The 17,523-nt window shown below is 55.8% G+C and overlaps 1 protein-coding gene across 2 annotated transcripts in view; it reads right to left on the bottom strand.

Annotated features, from left to right (window-relative positions):
* Positions 1 to 17,523, bottom strand: part of PIK3C2B (phosphatidylinositol-4-phosphate 3-kinase catalytic subunit type 2 beta) — an 84,369-nt gene that overhangs the window by 10,977 nt on the left and 55,869 nt on the right. For both annotated transcript variants that reach the window (XM_054028040.1, XM_054028041.1), the window contains 10 exons: positions 16,786 to 16,908; positions 12,779 to 12,946; positions 12,039 to 12,150; positions 9,123 to 9,265; positions 3,791 to 3,979; positions 2,998 to 3,091; positions 2,789 to 2,883; positions 2,358 to 2,538; positions 1,640 to 1,747; positions 835 to 927 (listed from right to left, as the gene is read on the bottom strand). In XM_054028040.1, coding sequence (XP_053884015.1) covers positions 835 to 927; positions 1,640 to 1,747; positions 2,358 to 2,538; positions 2,789 to 2,883; positions 2,998 to 3,091; positions 3,791 to 3,979; positions 9,123 to 9,265; positions 12,039 to 12,150; positions 12,779 to 12,946; positions 16,786 to 16,908 — 1,306 coding nt within the window. The remainder of the gene's footprint in view (positions 1 to 834; positions 928 to 1,639; positions 1,748 to 2,357; positions 2,539 to 2,788; positions 2,884 to 2,997; positions 3,092 to 3,790; positions 3,980 to 9,122; positions 9,266 to 12,038; positions 12,151 to 12,778; positions 12,947 to 16,785; positions 16,909 to 17,523) is intronic.

The raw sequence follows: 17,523 nt of genomic DNA, 5'->3' as shown, positions 1-17,523 counted from the left end.
AACTGGGGCATTTCCACGAAGCCAACAGTTCACGGTTCCCTCTCAGGGGTTCCCTCTCTCAGGGACGATCTCGCACACCCTCCCCACAGAGGCTTTTCTCAGATTTAAAGAGGGCACTGCCAGCGCTGCCCCTGCCCAGCACAGCCTTCACAAACCCCACAATTCATGATTGCAGGACGGGTCTCTTCCACAATGTGTCTGGGGCTAAAGGGGGATCACTTTTTGGGGGGGGACAGATGCGATTCTGGGGGAGCCGAGTGAGTGGGAACATCATGGGAGAGGTGCCAACAGTCAGGTCTAGACTGTGGAATAGAGAAGGGGTGGAAGCCTCCTCACTTGGGACACTGAAAGCCGGACTGAGCACCAGCCCCGGGGGAATAGATTGTAGGGAACGACACTGCCCATGAGCTACATGATCCAATTGGCTTTTTAAACCTTCAGCTTCTGTGGCAGGGATTTTGTGGGTGAAGAACTGGACTCAAGTGCCTTCTGTTGATGGCATCCAGAGGGCCTCCCGCCCCCCATCTTGCTATTTAGTGAGAGCATTTCTAGGGGAACTAGGGTTTGTCATACGGCCACGGCTTGCAGTGGAGCTGGTTCCCATCACAGTTCAGAGACCTTTGCTCACATTTTGTTTGACAAGCACCTGGTCTCTCTGCTGCTGGAGAGACAGGAGCAGCCAGAGAGGGGGAAGTGTCCTACTGGCTAATACTCTGCAATGAGCTCCTCCCCACTTTGAACCAGAAGCCTCAGCAATAGCGGTTTGATCAGAACCGCCTGGGCCAGAGGCGTAGGCACAGAGCCAACCAGATCAGCAGCAGCAGCAGGGCTCACCTTAAAGATAACGCGGATGTTCTCCCCGAGGGCATCCACGTTCTGGAAGGAGAGCTTCAGGGGCACGGCGTTGGAGTTGAAATAGGAGCAGTCCTGCCGCCAGGGAGGGAAGGAGGAGACTGTCAGGAAGAACCAGAACTACCCGGGGATATGAACACTGCTGCAGGCCTGAGCATCCTAGGGTTATGATCTCAGTCTGCCAGGGGACACAGGCCCCCTCTGGTCAATTCCCTGTCAGTAGGACAGCAGCAGCAATCAACCTGCCCCCTGCAGGGATCACCAGCTCTGGGCCCTGGCTATTTGGGATGCATAGAGCCACCAGGCCCAACCCTCGGGCCAGGGGATTTGTGCACCAGCCAGTCACCCCACTTCTCTCTGCCTAGCTCACGCAAGGCCCTTGGAGGCATTTGACTCACGTCCCCAAACCCACGCCGAGGTTCAGCTAGACAGGCACTGCAGCTCGGGGGAGGCAGAGAGCTGGACGCATCGCATCAAGGCGGGTGCGGGTGGGTGCATGGGGATGGGGTGCAGATCAGGAGCCGATCTGGAGTGTTGGGGCAGGTGGGGAGGAGACACAGGGCTGGGGGTCAGGAGCACATGGGTCCAAGGTACGCAGGCTGAGTACGGGTGCTCTTTGCGGGGCAGATAGATTAGGGGGAATCGGATGGATGGACGATGCAAAAGGTCTCCTCATTAGAATCCATCGTCTTGGCATTCTGTGCCCCTGGGGGAATTAGCCCTACTACAGCAGGTGGACCAGCAGCTCGGGTCCCGATTCCCTTCTCGCCCCGGCTCAGTCACTCACCCTGGGCACGATCCCCTTCACCAGCAGGCTGGGGCTAAGCGGCAGGCGGCAGGAGCCGTTGGCGCTGAAGAACTGTTTCACATGGACCAGCCCATCTCGGAGAATGGCCTGCCGGAGACGTGGGTCACAGCCTCGCATGCACATCCCCACCCACAGCCCTGCCAGCAACCCACTCCAGCACCAACGCCCCCGGAGGGATCGACTGGCTGAGGGGGAGCTGCAGCTCTGCAATCCCTTCCCAAAGGCAGCTTCTCGCTCTCCAGCTGCGGTGCATGCCTGGGAACCCTGCCTTGCTGAGTGACCCCTGAAGGAACAGCACTAGGCAGGCCTGCCCGGTCACCCTCGGCTGGAGGGAAGTGCCTGTGACCTCAAGGAATTATGGGGAGGAGGTTGGGGGAGCCTCGGCACATGTGTGGGGTGTGGAAGGCCCCTCAACGGGGGATGGGAGTTGGAGGAGAAGGGGGAACAACGCTCCTATCCCACGGCCCTTCAGCAACTCGTGAAGTGCAGCCAGCACTCCTTCGTGGTTCCCAACACCGCCTCCGACTGGGCGAGGCGGTAACTGGAGCAGCTGGGCGGTCCCCTGACAGCCAGCGCTCTTGGCCTGCTCCCTGCAGACAGAGGAGTGCTGTCCGTAACCAAAGTGAGCAGCCCCTTGAGTTTTGTAGTTTCAGTCTGACTCCCCGGCCCCTCCCAGAGGTACAGGCTAAGCACCAACCTGTCGTGAGGACGGAGCGGCCTCCCGAACCTGCTGGGCCAGCTTGGCCAGGGTGTTGACCAGGCAGCACTGCCGGTCGAACTCCTCTCGCAGGCCTTTGCCACAGCAGCAGAGCAGGGCCGCCAGCAGGTACTGGTAGCGGATGCTGAACTGGGAATCCTTGAGTCCGTCCTTCAGCAGCCTGGGGGAGGAGGGCAGCATGGAGAGGTCAGGACAAGGGGCTCCAACCCCTCTCATTCCTACTGTCCCCAGTGCAGGAACTCCAGGGTGGGGAGCTAGGGCTTGTACCTCACAGGCTAAGAGGGGGACAAGTCATGGCTGGTGATGTTAAATGGTGGGATGCCCACTCCCCAGGCACCCCCCATCACTTGGGCAGGCCCCAGCTGAGCACAGACCCCTCCCAAAGGCTGCAGCACCCACACCAACATTACCAGAAGAAGTAGTGGGTGATTCTCAGGTCACAGATGGCTCGCTTCATAAGGAACCGCACCAGGGGGCTGTCCAGGTAGCACTCATACTTCAGGGCCTGGGAGGAGAGAAGCAAGGACATTTCTCCATCAGCAGGCAGGACAGATGGACGGGCCTGGCTCTAACCATAGGCCATGCTGTGCACGTTGGTCTGAATGACTCAGTGACTCACCTGCACCAGCTGCGGCAGGTAATCCAGCAGCTCTGCGTCCGACATGGAGTCGATCCAGTGTACGGCTGTCCTCCTCACCTCCTGATCTGGGAACCTACAGCCACAAGCCACGCATCACTGGGAGGAGGTCACAGCAGGCTCTCTCCAGAGGAACCCAGCCCACCTGCCTGCAGACGAGACCACCGGGGTCCCTGCAGAGAGTCTACTGCTGCCATCACAGCCTCTCATGGGCTCATTGTGGAGGTACTGGGGAAAGCACAGCTGCAGCCTCCCAGGCAAACCACATCATCCCCCCGGGAATGCCACAAAACATGAGAACGGAGATGTCTGTCCTGTCTCCAGAAAGTTTCCTGGTCCCCTTATCCACCCTTTTTATTTTCTGGGAGGATTCCTGTTGGATCAGTTCCCCCAGCTCCCCTACTGTGCTCACTACCAGGCAGTGGGTCATGGCTGCAATATTAAAGGGAATACTAGTAGGCAATAGCCAGTCTATGTCCACCTCCCCCATGCCCAACCTGTGAGTGAAAATTCTAAACCCACATCCCACATATGCCCAGCCTGTGCCCCCATCCCCACAAGCCCCGTTTCTCCCCCTCCCCTCCAGGCTGACACAGCACAGTTTTAGGATTGTTTGGCGTTCAGATGTTCATAGGATTTGGATGCATCTTAATGCGGCGACGGGCTGAGAGGCAGAAGCCACAGCCCCCAGTGAGTGGCTGGGGCGACGAAAAGGAGCGGTCTCTGCCCACCGCACGTCCACCCCCTAGGATGGACTCCCCAGGCAGTGGCTTACGTTGCATGCAAGAGCCCGAGGGCATCCTGGTGGTTCATGTAAGTCCATTGCTTCAGCAGGGCGTAGATATCAGGCAGGCAGGCCCACTCCCAGCTGGGGGCACTGGTGAGCAGCAGAGGCAGCGATCCAGGCTGCTCATGGCAGTAATAGCGCTTCTCCCACAGTCTCTTCCGGTCGGCGTCCGTCAGCCTAGGGCAGCAAAGGGCACAAGACACAGACCTCAGTCCCCTGGGAGGGCAGTGCGTTTCCATCCCTGCTGTACGTACAGGGGCCCTGAGGCCCGGAGTGGGGGAGTGACTTGCCCAGGGTCAAAGAGCCCTGAAGACAGGGCTTGACACTGGTGTTACTGGGAGCAGAGTCTGGCTCTAGGAATCTCAGGAGCTGGACAAGAAATAAAAGGGTCATTGCTCTGAGTGGCCACAAGAGAGCAGGAAAGTCAACCCTCGGACACCCACTTTGGCTCCCGTTACTAGGGCTGGGTAGGGCTGCCTAAGAGAAGACCTGAAGCTTGTCGCTGTCACCAACGGAAACTGGTCCTATAAAAGATATTACCTCACCCATCTCGTCTCTCTACTATCCTGGGACCAATGGGATGTAGTGGCTTATGAATCAATCCCGTTTTCTGAGGAAGGAAGCTGGATCCAGGGCCGGCTCTAGGCACCAGCAAAACAAGCAGGTGCTTGGGGCAGCGCATTTGCAGGGGGCGGCATTCTGGCCATCCTTTTTTTTTTTAAACTCACTTCCTCCCCTCTCGCAACGCTGCAGAAGCGGAGAACCCATGGGGTTCCCAGAGCTGCAGTTCCTTGCCTAGCTCCCTGCCTATAGAGCCAGCCCTGGAGCAGGGAAAGAACTACATTTCCCAGCAATCCCTTGGCAACTATCAACAGGAAAGGGGGGGGAGGGAGTGAGGTAGCTGAGCCATGCTGCAGCTTGCTGTGAATGTAGAGCTGGCTGCTAGGAGGGGGTGGCACTGTGAGTGGGGGACAAGTGTGCCCAGCCCAAGGAGTAGAAGGCTTTGCCCCCAGATTTCCCCTTCAGAAGACTTCCCCAGACTGGATTAGGGATACTGGTGTGACCTCACCTTGCAGCCCCCAAAGAAGGAATTGGGTGGACTAAAGGGACAGTGCACCTCTCTATCTGAAGCCTAGCAAGGGAAGTACGTGGATCCCACTAGAGACTTTAAAATGAAAAGTAAGGGAGGGGAGGCTCTGCTAGAGGACCTGGGCAGCTTTAGATACAGTACCAGGCACGTAGGAGGATTTCCACTTCTGAGCCATGGAAGCAGAAATTGACTTTTCCTTTCCAGATTTAGCTAATATTCAGAAAGGGAATCTAGCACCTGCCTTCCAGATTTGAACACCTCAGAATTCAGGAGTGCTCAAGCTCAATTTGGGCAGCTGTTACTTCATTTCTCCCAAATCAAATATACTGATCCACTGTAACTTGCTGTAGAAAAAGTAGGATAAAATTGAGCAAGGAATGCTTCCCAGTGATTTTTAGGACTGGAATTGCTATTTTCAATAGCCATTGCCTTTTTTTTTTTTTTTTTAAGTTGTATTTGTTTAAAAGGAAGACAGTGATATTGCATTGGCAAATTCCCCATAGAAACAAAGAATGGAACAAAAGAATAATAAAGGCACCTCAACTTTTCCTCATTTATGTAGGACAGTCTTATAATATGCATCCAGATATCCTTCAATCACACAAGCTGAAAATTGTTCCACTTTACTGCAGTTCTGTAATCATATGGGAACCAATCCTGTCTGTGTTCTGTGCACATCCAAAATTCCTGCGGAATGACCCGCCCTGGGAGCGAGTTACCAGTGACCCAGGGCAGGGACAGCAAGAGGGTGCAGGTTGTGGGGGGGGAGGGGGAAGAGCCCTGGGCTGGGGCAGCCAAGGGAGAGGGGGGGAGCCCAGGGCTGGGGTGGGGGCAGCCAAAATGTTTTTTGCTTGGGGCGGCAAAAAACCTAGAGCCGGCCCTGGCTGGATCAAGTCCTGATCAAGCAGCATAAACCCTTCCACCTCAAGCCTCACAGATTCAGGGGGTCAGCTGGCTGGGCGGAGGCAAATGACATTGATTCCTCTGGACATATCTCAGCTGATTTTCAGCTTGCACTGAAATTGAAGAAGGTGAGGCAAGGAGAATTTCAAACCCCGCTCCGTTCTCTCCCCCTGAAAATCCTGATCAGCACTGTAGCAACCTGGAGCTCCTGGGCTGCACACGGTTTTCCATTCCAATGGCTGCAGGGAGTGACAATCCCTCGCTCCTGGGCCTGGATCTTACAGAGGCAAATGACACTAGTGGATTGTGGCCCCAGTGAAATGAGTTTGGCAGGTCTCAATTTAAGGTGTGTCTACACTACAATCATGGGGTGCGCCTGCAGCTCTCGTAGATTTACCCGAGCTAGATTTGATCTAGTTTGGGTCCCGGAGCAGTGAACCTGCAGCAGCGTGGGCTTTGGTGCGGGCTAGTCACCTGAGTCATTTTCCACAGTTGCAGGCAGGATTGTACAGACCATGCTGCTGTGGCTTCTGTGCTCTGTTACCCAAGCTAGCTTGTAGACATAACCTTAGTGCCTAGTGGACATTTCTCCACATCACAGACCAGTGCACAGTTCAATGTGATTGGCAGCTCTGGAGATCTAAGAGCTGCAATAGTGGAGGCTGGGGTTGGCACTGAGGTGCATTGGCAGAGCTTGTAGGGGGGAGCTCAGGGCTGGAAGAGCAGGGTGCAGATCGGTACTGAGGGGCAATCAGCAGAGCTGGGTGTGTGGGAAGCCGACCCACCCAGCTCCCAGGCCTAGGTCCATTCCCAGACACTCCCTTTCACGATTACTACAGAGCTTGCCCAAAACAAACAAAGGCAAAGGAAAGCGAAAGCGTTGCCTGCGTAGGAGAAGGTGGGAATGACCCACCCTGGCAATGAACCTGACAAGCTCCGGAGCAGGCGGGCCAGGCACTGCCCTCCTAGAGCACAATGCCAGGAAGGGCTGGGTGCCTCCTGCCAGTTCCCAGCACTGCGCCCTGTTCCTCTAGGAAGTGTCACGTTTCAAGCCAACAGCTGCAGCGTGTGTGGGGCGACCACGTGGCCTGGATCAGCTGGCCAAGGAACAGGGACAGCAAGGCCCCTTATTCCCACTCGACCGAGACTGGAACATACCTGGCTGGCAGCATTCCGGCCAGCGGGAGTGGGCTCAAACGCCTCCCCTCCAGCCTTCCACCTGTTCTCTGCTGAGCCTTTCTCTCCTCTGCCAGAGGGGCAGCTCCCGGTGCCACCTGGAGTCGGGACTCCGGGGGTCTTTTGCAGGGGATGGGGTGGGAAGTGCTGCCTGTGGGTTTGGGACCCAGATCCGCAGCCCCAGCTGGGAGTGACGAAGATAGAGGATTGAGCTTGCCCCCTTCTGGCTTTTTATTGCTCTTCTGGACCCAGTGGCTCTGGGAGGCTCATCCCTACACCAAGGCCCAACCCACCCCACAGCTGGGGAACGGGGTGCAGGTAGAACTTAACTCCCCACCCTCCTACTTCTCTCTCCCAAGACAATTGTCTCAGTCTCCTCCTAGCACCAATATCAAGTTCTGCTGCCTCTTCCCCTCTAATGTCTCCAGACCCCACCCTGCCCCATCTGCTCCCAGCTCAGTAGTCTCTCGCTTGCCTCCCCCGCCCACCTCTCACGGGCCTTGTTTAGACCAGAAGCTCCATGAGCGTCCCTCTGTTGGCAGCGCACCCGGCACTTTTGCCACACCAGATACAGGGATAGTAATAAGGATCATTCCTAAGAAGAAGAAGAATGCTGAAGCAGATGCTGTGTCCAGCAAGGGAGCAGCTGGCAGAGAGTTTGTTGTAGGTGCCAGCAGGGGGCACTCTCTGCCCCAGCAGCAGAGTGTGTGGCTATAGGGCAGATATCACACCTGGTGACCGGGATGTGCCTGTGTTCTGGATTTGGCCTTAGGGGGTGGGGCTATTATAGAGGGCACACAAAGGCAGAGGCAGGAGCCAGGGATACATGCCTACATGAGACTGTGGGGAGGGAGCGAGGATGCAGAATGGCCCCTGAGCTTGGGAAAGAGCCAGCTCCCCAAAACCACAGGGGTTGCGGGGGGGGGGGGCAGGAGAGACGAGATGGTGTGTGTGTGTGTGTGGGGGGGGAGGTGTGCCAGGGCTCTGTGGTGCTTAGAAATGGAGAACTGGAGGAGGAGGAGGGTGAGGTGGGCCAGGTGCCATATGAGACAGGGGCTGTAATGAACCTTACATTGGGAGTGGACCTCCCCACACATGCAGGGCAGCCTGGCAGGAGGCACGGATGCCCTGTGGAGCCATGTGTGGGGATGAATGAGTGAGAGGGGGAATGTCGCTTGCTGGTTCTTCCCAGCCGGCTCCAAGAGACTGGGCCCTACCAGGTCCCCTGGGACCTTTCCGTTTCCCACTGTCTATTAGAGAAGAGGGACAGATACTGCCCCGCTGGTCGGCATCATGCCCTAGGAGTGAGCTCAGCCTGCAGTGAGCTGCCCTGCATGTGGCCAGCGACACCTGATCCTTCCCGTTTATAGACATGTCTGTGATGCCGAGGCATAGGCTGGGCTAACCAGCTGCCCTGAGCAGGGGGGGGGAAGCGGGGGTGAGGAGAGATGGCTGGAGACACCTTCCTTGTACACACATCTGGAGAAGGCAGTTTCTTCCCTCTCAGCCATCTGCCAGAGCGCGAGGCCGGGGAGCTCAGGGGAAGGACAGATGAACAGCCTGAAAACAGCTGCCTTCAGACAGGGAGCATGGAGGGCAGAAGCATCAAACCTGATCCCTGACCCTCAGCCCTCGCCATTCCCTAGGGAGCTTCCCAGCTCCTTGTGTGGTTCTCAGGGCCAGCACTGACATTATTGGGGCCCCAGCCTGACAGAGATGAGGGTCAGGCCCTCGCATGACTCTGCTCTGATCCTGCTGCTGACAGACAGCACATGTGTGCAGGGTGGGGATGGGGAGAGAGCGTGAGATCGGTCTGGCCCGAGAGTCACAAACCTGCCTGGCCACAGACCCTGATCCAAAGGCGATTAAGGCAGAGGGAGTTTTTCTGTTGCCTTCAACTTTGGATCAGGGCCCAAGAGACCCCTCCTCCCACAGACAGACTTCGGAGGACAAAACCCAATGGAGATCCATCCACGCCAGCCAGCCTCCTAGTCATGGCTATCCACCTGTGACTGCTTCTTTGTGCAGTGCCCATTGGCAAGCTACAGTCCAGGGGAGGAGAGCTGGAGACAGCATCTCGGCCAAGGTCTCGCCTCCCCACGTGTCGTCCCTGTGGTGTGTGCGTCCCCCCACGCGGGCACAGCCTCTCACCAGTACAGCGATTCCTTCTGCATCACCTCCTTCAGCTTGCGCTGGTCCTCCTCGCCCAAGCTGCGGAACTCGTACTTGGGGCTGAACTCGGCAGCCGGGGGGCTCGTGAACGTCACGTTGAAGGCAGAGGCTGGGAAATCAATCTGCAGGGCGGGAGGAAGAGCGGGTCAGAGGTCACCCAGCAGGCTCTGTTAACATGCTACTGCCCTCTTCAAGGGCATGTGGGGCACTCGGGATGCTCTTGCCTCATATTACTGATCCCAAGGCACATGGTGTTCTCAGGATACCTGCATCCCCCAACCCATGTTACTGCTCCCCCAAGGCAGGTGGGATTCTGGGAATGCCGACACCCCCTCGCTCTGTGCTTCTGCCCTGAGGCAGGTGGGGTGCCCAGGCTTCCTGCAGCCCCACGTGCTGTGCAATTGCTGTGTATTCACGCAACTGGCCATTGCAACGCTCATTACTAAGGCTGTGAAACGCGACACACACGGGGCCCTCCCAGAGGGGAACGTGAAGCCGACAGGGGCGGGATTGCCCCGGTGTCCGCCTCACGGCCAGGCCCTACCGATCCCGTGAGCCATGAACTGGGAAGTGCTGGGAAACTTCCAGGCCAGGTGCACTAAGGGCCATTAGGAATAAGGACTTGTGAGAAAAGAGACTCAGCTCACCCCGCTCTGCGCCGTGTCCCAGTCTGGAGCCCAGCGGTCTCAGCCCCTGCCCCTCCCAGCATTCCCTTCTATGGAGCCAACAGAGCAACTGCTTCCTCTCCCCCTCAGCCGCCTGCATGTTCTGGATGCCACAGGCGGGTGAGGGGCACCCAAGGACGCACAGCAGGCTGCCCCCTTCGATTGGCGTGACCAGATACGGAGTCCCAGCTGCATGGCTAGTGACCGGCTGGTGCAATGAGATGAAGGGCCAGTCCTCTCACCCCTCTGCTATGCTAAGACCTTGCCCTGGATTTGAGGGGTGCATATACCCCAGAATATGATCCAGTTCATTGCAACCGTATTATGTGCATTCAGCCACCCTGAAGTAATGAAACAGACCACCACATAGTTAAGGGTTAATTTGGAGACAAGCTTTCAGATGCAAGGTTATATCTCGCTGGCAGTTTCTGCTAATCAGAATGGGAGGAGAGGACAGAGAAGTACTAAAAACCTTGGTGGTTAGAAAACCTTGATTCTAGATGCCTCTGATATGAAAAGTTTATTGAAAGTTAGAAAAGTGATGACACAGTAGGAGTCATTATGACCTATGTGTTTTGTAGAAGTTAGTTATACAAGATTTGCTAACAGAGTGTATTTGGGAGCAGTCCTCTCAAGCCATCTTGAGAGACATTTTCCCTGACATCCTTTATCCCCAGTGGGTGAGCAACTGGCCACTGCGAACCTGCTGTTAATTACTCAAGACCGTTCCAGATGTTAGGTAAATATCTGGGATGTTCTAAGCCTATTGCTCATGTTTGTGTGTGCTTAAATCTAATAAACTGCAGTTTTAGAGAGAGCACGCTGACTTGCATGAAACTTATCAAAGGGAAGTGCTATGTTCCTGTTGATTTATTCCTTACACCGTCTGGAATGAAATAGTTAAGTTGCCCCTGTTGGGAGTTCTGAAAACCCCAGGTAACACTGCCATTACCTGCTGGGCACGGTCAGGGTAAGGGGTGGCTCCTGCTGGGGGAACCTCTCTTTCCTGGCCTGGGAGAATCCCACTTTCACTTCCCTCTAGCACTGAATGCTGGTTCACCCCAAGACCAAGCTGGGACAAACTGGGCAAGTTTCCATTCTGATCCTTCCTCGGGGAGGAAGAGGAGGAGATCAAGCTTCCCCAGCCCTGGAAAGCCACAGTCTCGCCCTGCCATTCCTCCTGCCTGCAAGAGGAGCCGACGGGGCAGAGCAGGAACGTGCTACAGCCAAGGTAGACACCTCCAGTGACAGGTCACGCTGGACCCTCTACCCACCCACCCAGGCTGATTTTCAGTTGACACTGTGATGGATTTGTCAGTGACTTTGGGGAAGCCCCAGTCGCTTGGACACGCATCAAAGGGATCAGTGCACGGAAATGGTAGCAGCGGAGCTGGAGCAAGAGAGAGAGGAAAGACTGAGTGGTAAGGACAGACAGAGCAGAGAGAAGGCAGGACTGAGTGCTATTGGCACTGCAGTCCTCCCCCTTTAAGGCCAGCCCCAGCAACCCACAGATTCTCAATCCATCCCAGCTGGAATATTTGTCTTCCAAAGCTGCCTCTTTCCCACTCTGCTCCGCTCCACTGCCAGCTCCTTGTGTGCAGGGCTGGTTTTGCCGCTGAGAACTCAGCCGAATCCTTGCCAGCACTCGCGGGAAAGAGAGAAAGGGAAATAGAGAGGCACAGTCAAGGGAATGCAGATGCGAGCTGGAGGGGGGCAGAGGAAAGGGAACAGCCCAGGGGAAAATACAGAACATCTATGGACCTGCCAAGAGTCTGTTTTTTTTTTTTTTTATGGATGATCAGCTAGTAGGTTGGCAGCTCCTATCACAGGTGACACCATTATGTTTTGTATCTGATTATTGACTTGGGAAAAGCCCACAGTAAAGCATCCACTTCCCAGCCCACCCTGTGATTGGGACGCCACCTCCATGTCCCTGACCAGGTCTTTGGATTGAGCAAAGAAGAGACCGGCCCGCACAGCAGCCACCCCAGGTTTCACACCAAGCCCAGCGCATGTCAGGACAGGAGTTTTCAAGAGTGGCCAGTGATAGGAGATGTCCCTTGGTTTGCAGAGGAGAGTTCTGAGCCCTCCCAGCTCTACCTGATTTCAATGCCCAGCTGCCTCCAAGAACCAGGCCCAGGGCAGTTCCCGCTGAGTCCCCCAAAACGGAGGGATCCAAAACCCAGAGTCCCATTTGGAAGATTTCTGGCCCAGAGAGTCAGGCACTCACCTGCAGGATAACACTGTCGGGCTGGTTGAAGTTGGGGGCACTCGACCTGGCACTGGAGTTGTCCTGAGTTGCTGGCCACAAGCCCAGGAGCTTCCGCCCACAGGTCAAGACCCTGGGGAAAGGAAGGAGATAGGGTGTTATGCCCTTCCCTAGCAGAGAAAAGTAGAGCATGATCCAATGGCTGGAAGTTGAATCTAGACAATGCAGATGGGAAATAAGGTGTAAATTTTAAACAATTTACCAAGGGTTGGGGTGGATTCTCCATCATCGGCAATTTTAAAATCGACATTGGCTGTTCTTCTGAATGACTTCCTCTAGGAATTATTGTGAGGCAGGTCTCTGGCTTGGGTTACACAAGAGGGCAGACTAGATGATCACAATGGTCCCTTCTAACCTATGCATCTATGAATCTAGAGCCTGGGGCATTAGGACCTGCTTTGTTGAGGCTGAGAACAAGGAGAGGACTCAGGGGACGGTGGTTTCCTGAGTACAGGTGGCTTCATTGCAGAGCCTCTCCAGGATGGGAGCAGCCCATAGTGGGTTGGGTTTGACAGCTGATGCCATGCTCAGCAACAAGCCCGACACAAGGGCCAACTCAGTGACCTTGGTGACGGGCAGGTGGAACACTGGCACCAGGAGAGCCCCTGGGTTTGGTATCCCAGCTGAGTCAGTGCATGCGGTAACCACCCTCCAGCATGTCCTTTGTGCCCAAGGGGTGGGGACAGGGAAGGTGCACATACTGCCTGAAGTTGAAGAGTGGGGTGGTGACCCAGCCCAGGGCCTCGGGGACCCGCCGCTGCTTGTTGGTCTCAGAGGAGCTCCCCGGAGGCGGGATGGGCACGGCGTAGAGCGTGGCGCTCAGCAGCGTCTCCCGCGGTAGCCGGTTCACTTGGATCGGGAAGCAGATCCTAGAAGAAATCACCCGGGGATCTGCGAGTCAGAGCCTTGGCTTCACAGCCAGGGGATCCCTCTTCTCATAGTCAAGGGGCTCATTGTGCGTTCTATCAGCATACTGCCCCTGGAAGTGCAACCCAGCCTGGGGGCGCTAAGTGCTGTAGGGTACATCTACGCAGCAGCTGGGAGGGTGCAGGCAGGCAGATGCCCTAGCTCCACTCAAGTGAACGTGCTAAAAATCCCCAGTGGGTCCGCGGTGGCATGGGCAACAGCTCAGGCTAGCCAGCCAAGTACAAACCCACCCGGCCCCCTGGGTACGTACTTGAGTGCGCAAGCTCGAGCAGAGCGAGTGCATCTGTCTGCCCAGGCTGGGAAGCACCCCCCAGCTGCTGTGCAGACGTACCCTCAGCAACACCAGGCCCTCCGGAGAGGGAGCTGCCTTTCCCCAGTCTGGACAAAACAGTGAACCGCTACAGATTCTAGGGCCCAACCCTGAGACTGCAGAGCAGTCACTGAAATTCAGGGGAGTTCGGGCATCAGCGCCTCTTGGTACTGAACCCAGGGGCTGGTGAGGGAATTTCCAGCCCCCACTCAGAACCAGAGACCCCAGCTCCAACCTAGTGGTTTCTAGGTGTATCTACAAAAAGAACAGGAGTACTTGTGGCAGTATTTGGAGACTAACAAATTTATTTGAGCAAAAGCTTTCGTGGGCTACAGCCCACTTCTAGGTTCTTATACGCTGCTCCTCTTCCCCCATTACTGTCATGTCTGAGCACCTCACACCTATGCACTGGTCAGACCCCCAGCTGGTTGAAGTCACTGCCGCGCCATTGACTTTAACGGGGCTGTGCCAGTTCACACCAGCTGATGATGGCCCCATGTACCGATCCTCCCAATGCGCCTGGGATCTCCACTGTGCAGACAGGGAAACTGAGGCACAGAGTGGGGCCGAGACCTGCCCCAGGTCATACAGGAGATCCCGACTCCTGATCCTATGCTAGCGCAACAGAGGTTGTCCTCAGGAACAGGACCTGTCGGTGGAAGAAGTGGGTTCTCGAAGAGCTTTGCAGTAACATGGAGACAAGGCAGGGTAGAAGGCAGATCTGTCTGGAGAGAGCGCGGCTGCTCTCCCACCGTTCACTGGGACTCTGGGGATCAGGCACATTCCTGCCTGATCAGCGTTTCACTACATGAGGAAGGGCAACACCCAGAGCTGCCTTGAAAGCTAGAGCCTCGGTTTCCCTGTCTGCACAGTGGAGATCCCAGGGAGGATCGGTACATCTGCCAGGGGAGAGACCCACGCCGACCCTTTACCTAGGAGAAGGGGTGGGTCTAGGAGCATTAAATCCGCCCCCTGCAAGGCTCCCAGCTGCAGGGGTGTGTGTTGGGAGGGAGATGGCCATGAATCCTATGGAGAAAGCAGCTAGGGGGCCATGGTCCCTACTACCTCTTTGGTCTATAGAGGGAAGAAGGGGCTGGGTTCCCCCTCTAGAGGAAATCCTTTAGATCCTGCGGGGGTGGGGAAAGAGAGTAGAGGAGCTTGATTGATCTTCTATAGGGGAACCCTCACAGGCCCTACCAGAAAGGGTTGATCACTATAGGATACCCCATAGGCATCAATGGAGGGGGCAGATGTATTCTATAGGGAAGCTCTGCCAACCCACCTGTCTAGTCAGATTACATGCTAGTGGATTTCACCTGGTCCTGAGACATCAGCTCTGGGGATCTTTCCTCACACTGGGGTTCAGAGGTTCTCATTTGACCTCTCCCCAACCCCTCCCCTTCTTACCTCCCCCTTCCTGCTCCCACGCCAAGGTCTGGTGGGGCCACCACCTGCAGGACTGGACACATCTCCCTTTGGAGCCAGTGCTGCTCCCAAACATCCCAGCAAGGGGGATCAGGGTGGGGGGAGAGGAGACACAGACACACACACAAACCTCCATGCAGTCACCTTAAAGGAAGGTGGCCCCCAGAGGTCCTGGAGCCAATCCTGCAGGGCTAGCAGAGCCCAGGGGTGTGCCAGACCAAAGCAGTTTCATAGCTACCGAGAGGGCAATGTTGGCTGAAGCAGTTGATTCCCATAGCTGAGGTCCCTCGTGCAGCCAGCAAAGGGGACCCAGGGAGGCGGCTCAGAGCCCAGCCCATGAAACCTGGGCTTTAACCCCTCTGAACATGCAACTTTCAGGGGGCAAAGATCCACACAAAGGGAGTCATCTAACAACCCCGCTCCATGCTGGCACTGCTGTGTCTCTCTCCCTGGGTCCTTCTCCGGGGATAGGCTCCTTCTAAAATTATCCCTTTCCCCTCCCCTTTGCAGGCTTAGTACACATGCCCTCTCAGCTGCTAGGGCTATTTTTAGATCAGATCCCCTTTCCCTGGAGCAACTGGAGGCCCCAGAACAAACAGCCCCTGGACACAGGGTTAAAGGAGAAGACCCACCAGCAAGAGATGAAACAGGGAGCGCTTGGTTCTACCAGGGGATCCGACACCTTCAGAAGTTATTTCATCAGGACCTCAGATGCTCCTGCTGGCTTTATCATAAAGCTCTACATACTACCTCTCCTTAGTCCCTGGAGGACTCCTCTGCTGAATCACACTGGGTGCCAGTGCAAAACCCCAGCACTGCGTTAGGGTCAGGCTTAGTCATGCTGGCAGGTGGGGCCAATTAGCTCCAACCAAGCTATAAATTGGGGCCGGGCTCCTCTCTGGGAGCTAGAGGGAGGCAAGGACCTGGTAGGGGAGTCCCTGGGCTTTAGGAGGATGCTGAAGCCCATGCTGTGCTAGAGTTACCAGTAGAGAACACCCCAGGGATGGTGTAGATCCCAAGGGCCAAATTTTTCCAAAAATCTTACCAGATGATCTGGCCACAAGGGTCCCAATGGGAGCTGCTGGGTGTTGAGCCCTAGGACGTTCAGCCCTGAGCTCTCTGGCAAAGCTGCACCCAAGCTGGGGTCTGTGCCCTCTGCTGAGGGTGGGGTTGGCACTTGCCCCTGTTGTTCCAGAACTGCATTAACCCCACAGCAAGGAAATGGGCTGACTGTTGTCAGCCAGCAATGATTCCAGAAGAGCCCCAGGGGCGATGACTGTATTGGAGAGATGGTGCTTGTCTATCGGGGGAAATGTACTGGTGGAAGTATGGTGGTATAATTATACTGCTGTGACTATACCGGTGTAGCTCCTGGTGAGGACACTTATTCTGGACTATACAGTACAACTATAGCAGTAGAATTATACTGATATTGTTTTGCTGGTAACTTTCCCCCTATAGACAAGCCCATGGGAGGAAATCTCTTCCCCTGGGCTTCTGGTTTGCCAGACCTGACCAGGGTGTAGTTTGGGTCCAGGGCCCATTTCCTCAGAAGCCCCTGAGCTCCTGGGGGAACAAGTGGTTGGGATATGACTTGGGTTTGACCCACCCAATGGCTTTCTCCTGGGGTACTCATTACAAAGCTGCTGGTGCTCTATTACACTGGCAGCACGTCCCTCCAACAGAGGGATACTTGGAGTTTAAGCCCCTGGGCTGTTCATGTTTCCTGCTGTGAGGACACCTGAAATGTCATCGCTCCCTGGCAGGGGGCGTTACAAGGGAACTCTGTGAATCCAGTTCGCGTTCCCCTGGTGGGGCACCGAGCAAGAATGGAGGTAGGACAGAAGGGTGCAGCTAGCTTCCCCATCTCATTCCACGGGTCAGCTCTGCCTCTGCCATAGTTGCCTAGACATCGGCATTCAGTCCTTGTCAGACTGCGTCCAGCCCCCCTTCAACAGGACACCCAGCCTGTTGGGTGTCCCTCTTCTCCCCTCCCCACCCGAGGCCAAGGGATGCAGGTCAGAGCTAAGCAGGGAGCTGCCTTACTGCTGGTCCCAGATGATGAGGTGGAAGAGGTACTTGTACACATGAGCCTTTCTGGTCTGCAGGGGGCTGCAGAGTTCCTTGCCTCCATGGGTGAGGGAGCAGGAGAGGTAAAAGTCTTCGTAACTGCAACAGGAGAAAATAAAATGGAGAGGTAAAGACATGCCTGCAATGTATAGCAAAGAAACAAAGGGGCCTCATCTCCGCTTTCTCCAGTCACTGTGGGTGTGTCTATATGGACGACGGGTGCACTGTAAGCTGGGTGTGAATCTACAGCGCGCTAGCCTGCCATGCACTAACAGGCCATGTGGACTCTGCTACCGCACACTAAAAGTTCCATAGTGCACGCTGGCCTACTACCATATCCGTCTCCCTCTCCTCCAATTCCTCATCTCTTCCTTCCTTCTCTCCTCCCTGCCCCTTTCCCTCCTCCCATCTCATAGCGGCACACAAAGCAGGAGCAGCGTGCAGGGGAAATGGCTTGGTTTATTCCAAATCTAGCAGGTGACAGGTAAACCGAAGCCTTTCAAATGTACCTGACATCTTCTAGGGGCCCCAATGGGATTGGACAAGCCCTGGACTGAGCTCAGACGAAGATGCGGAGATCTGGATAAGTCTCCCTCCCTCCAAGACTCGATTCCCCACTGCCTTGCACCTTGGGTCTGTAAAATGCTACCAGGTCAGACTTTCTCCACTCACTTACATTGCTGTAGGGATTGACACTTGCTTGGCATAGGGGTA

Source organism: Malaclemys terrapin, chromosome 4 (genome assembly GCF_027887155.1).
Source record: "Malaclemys terrapin pileata isolate rMalTer1 chromosome 4, rMalTer1.hap1, whole genome shotgun sequence".
In the NCBI taxonomy this organism is placed as follows: Eukaryota; Metazoa; Chordata; order Testudines; family Emydidae; genus Malaclemys; species Malaclemys terrapin.
The sequence above is the reverse complement of the archived record's forward strand: the minus strand, read 5'-3'. Positions and strand labels throughout refer to the sequence as shown.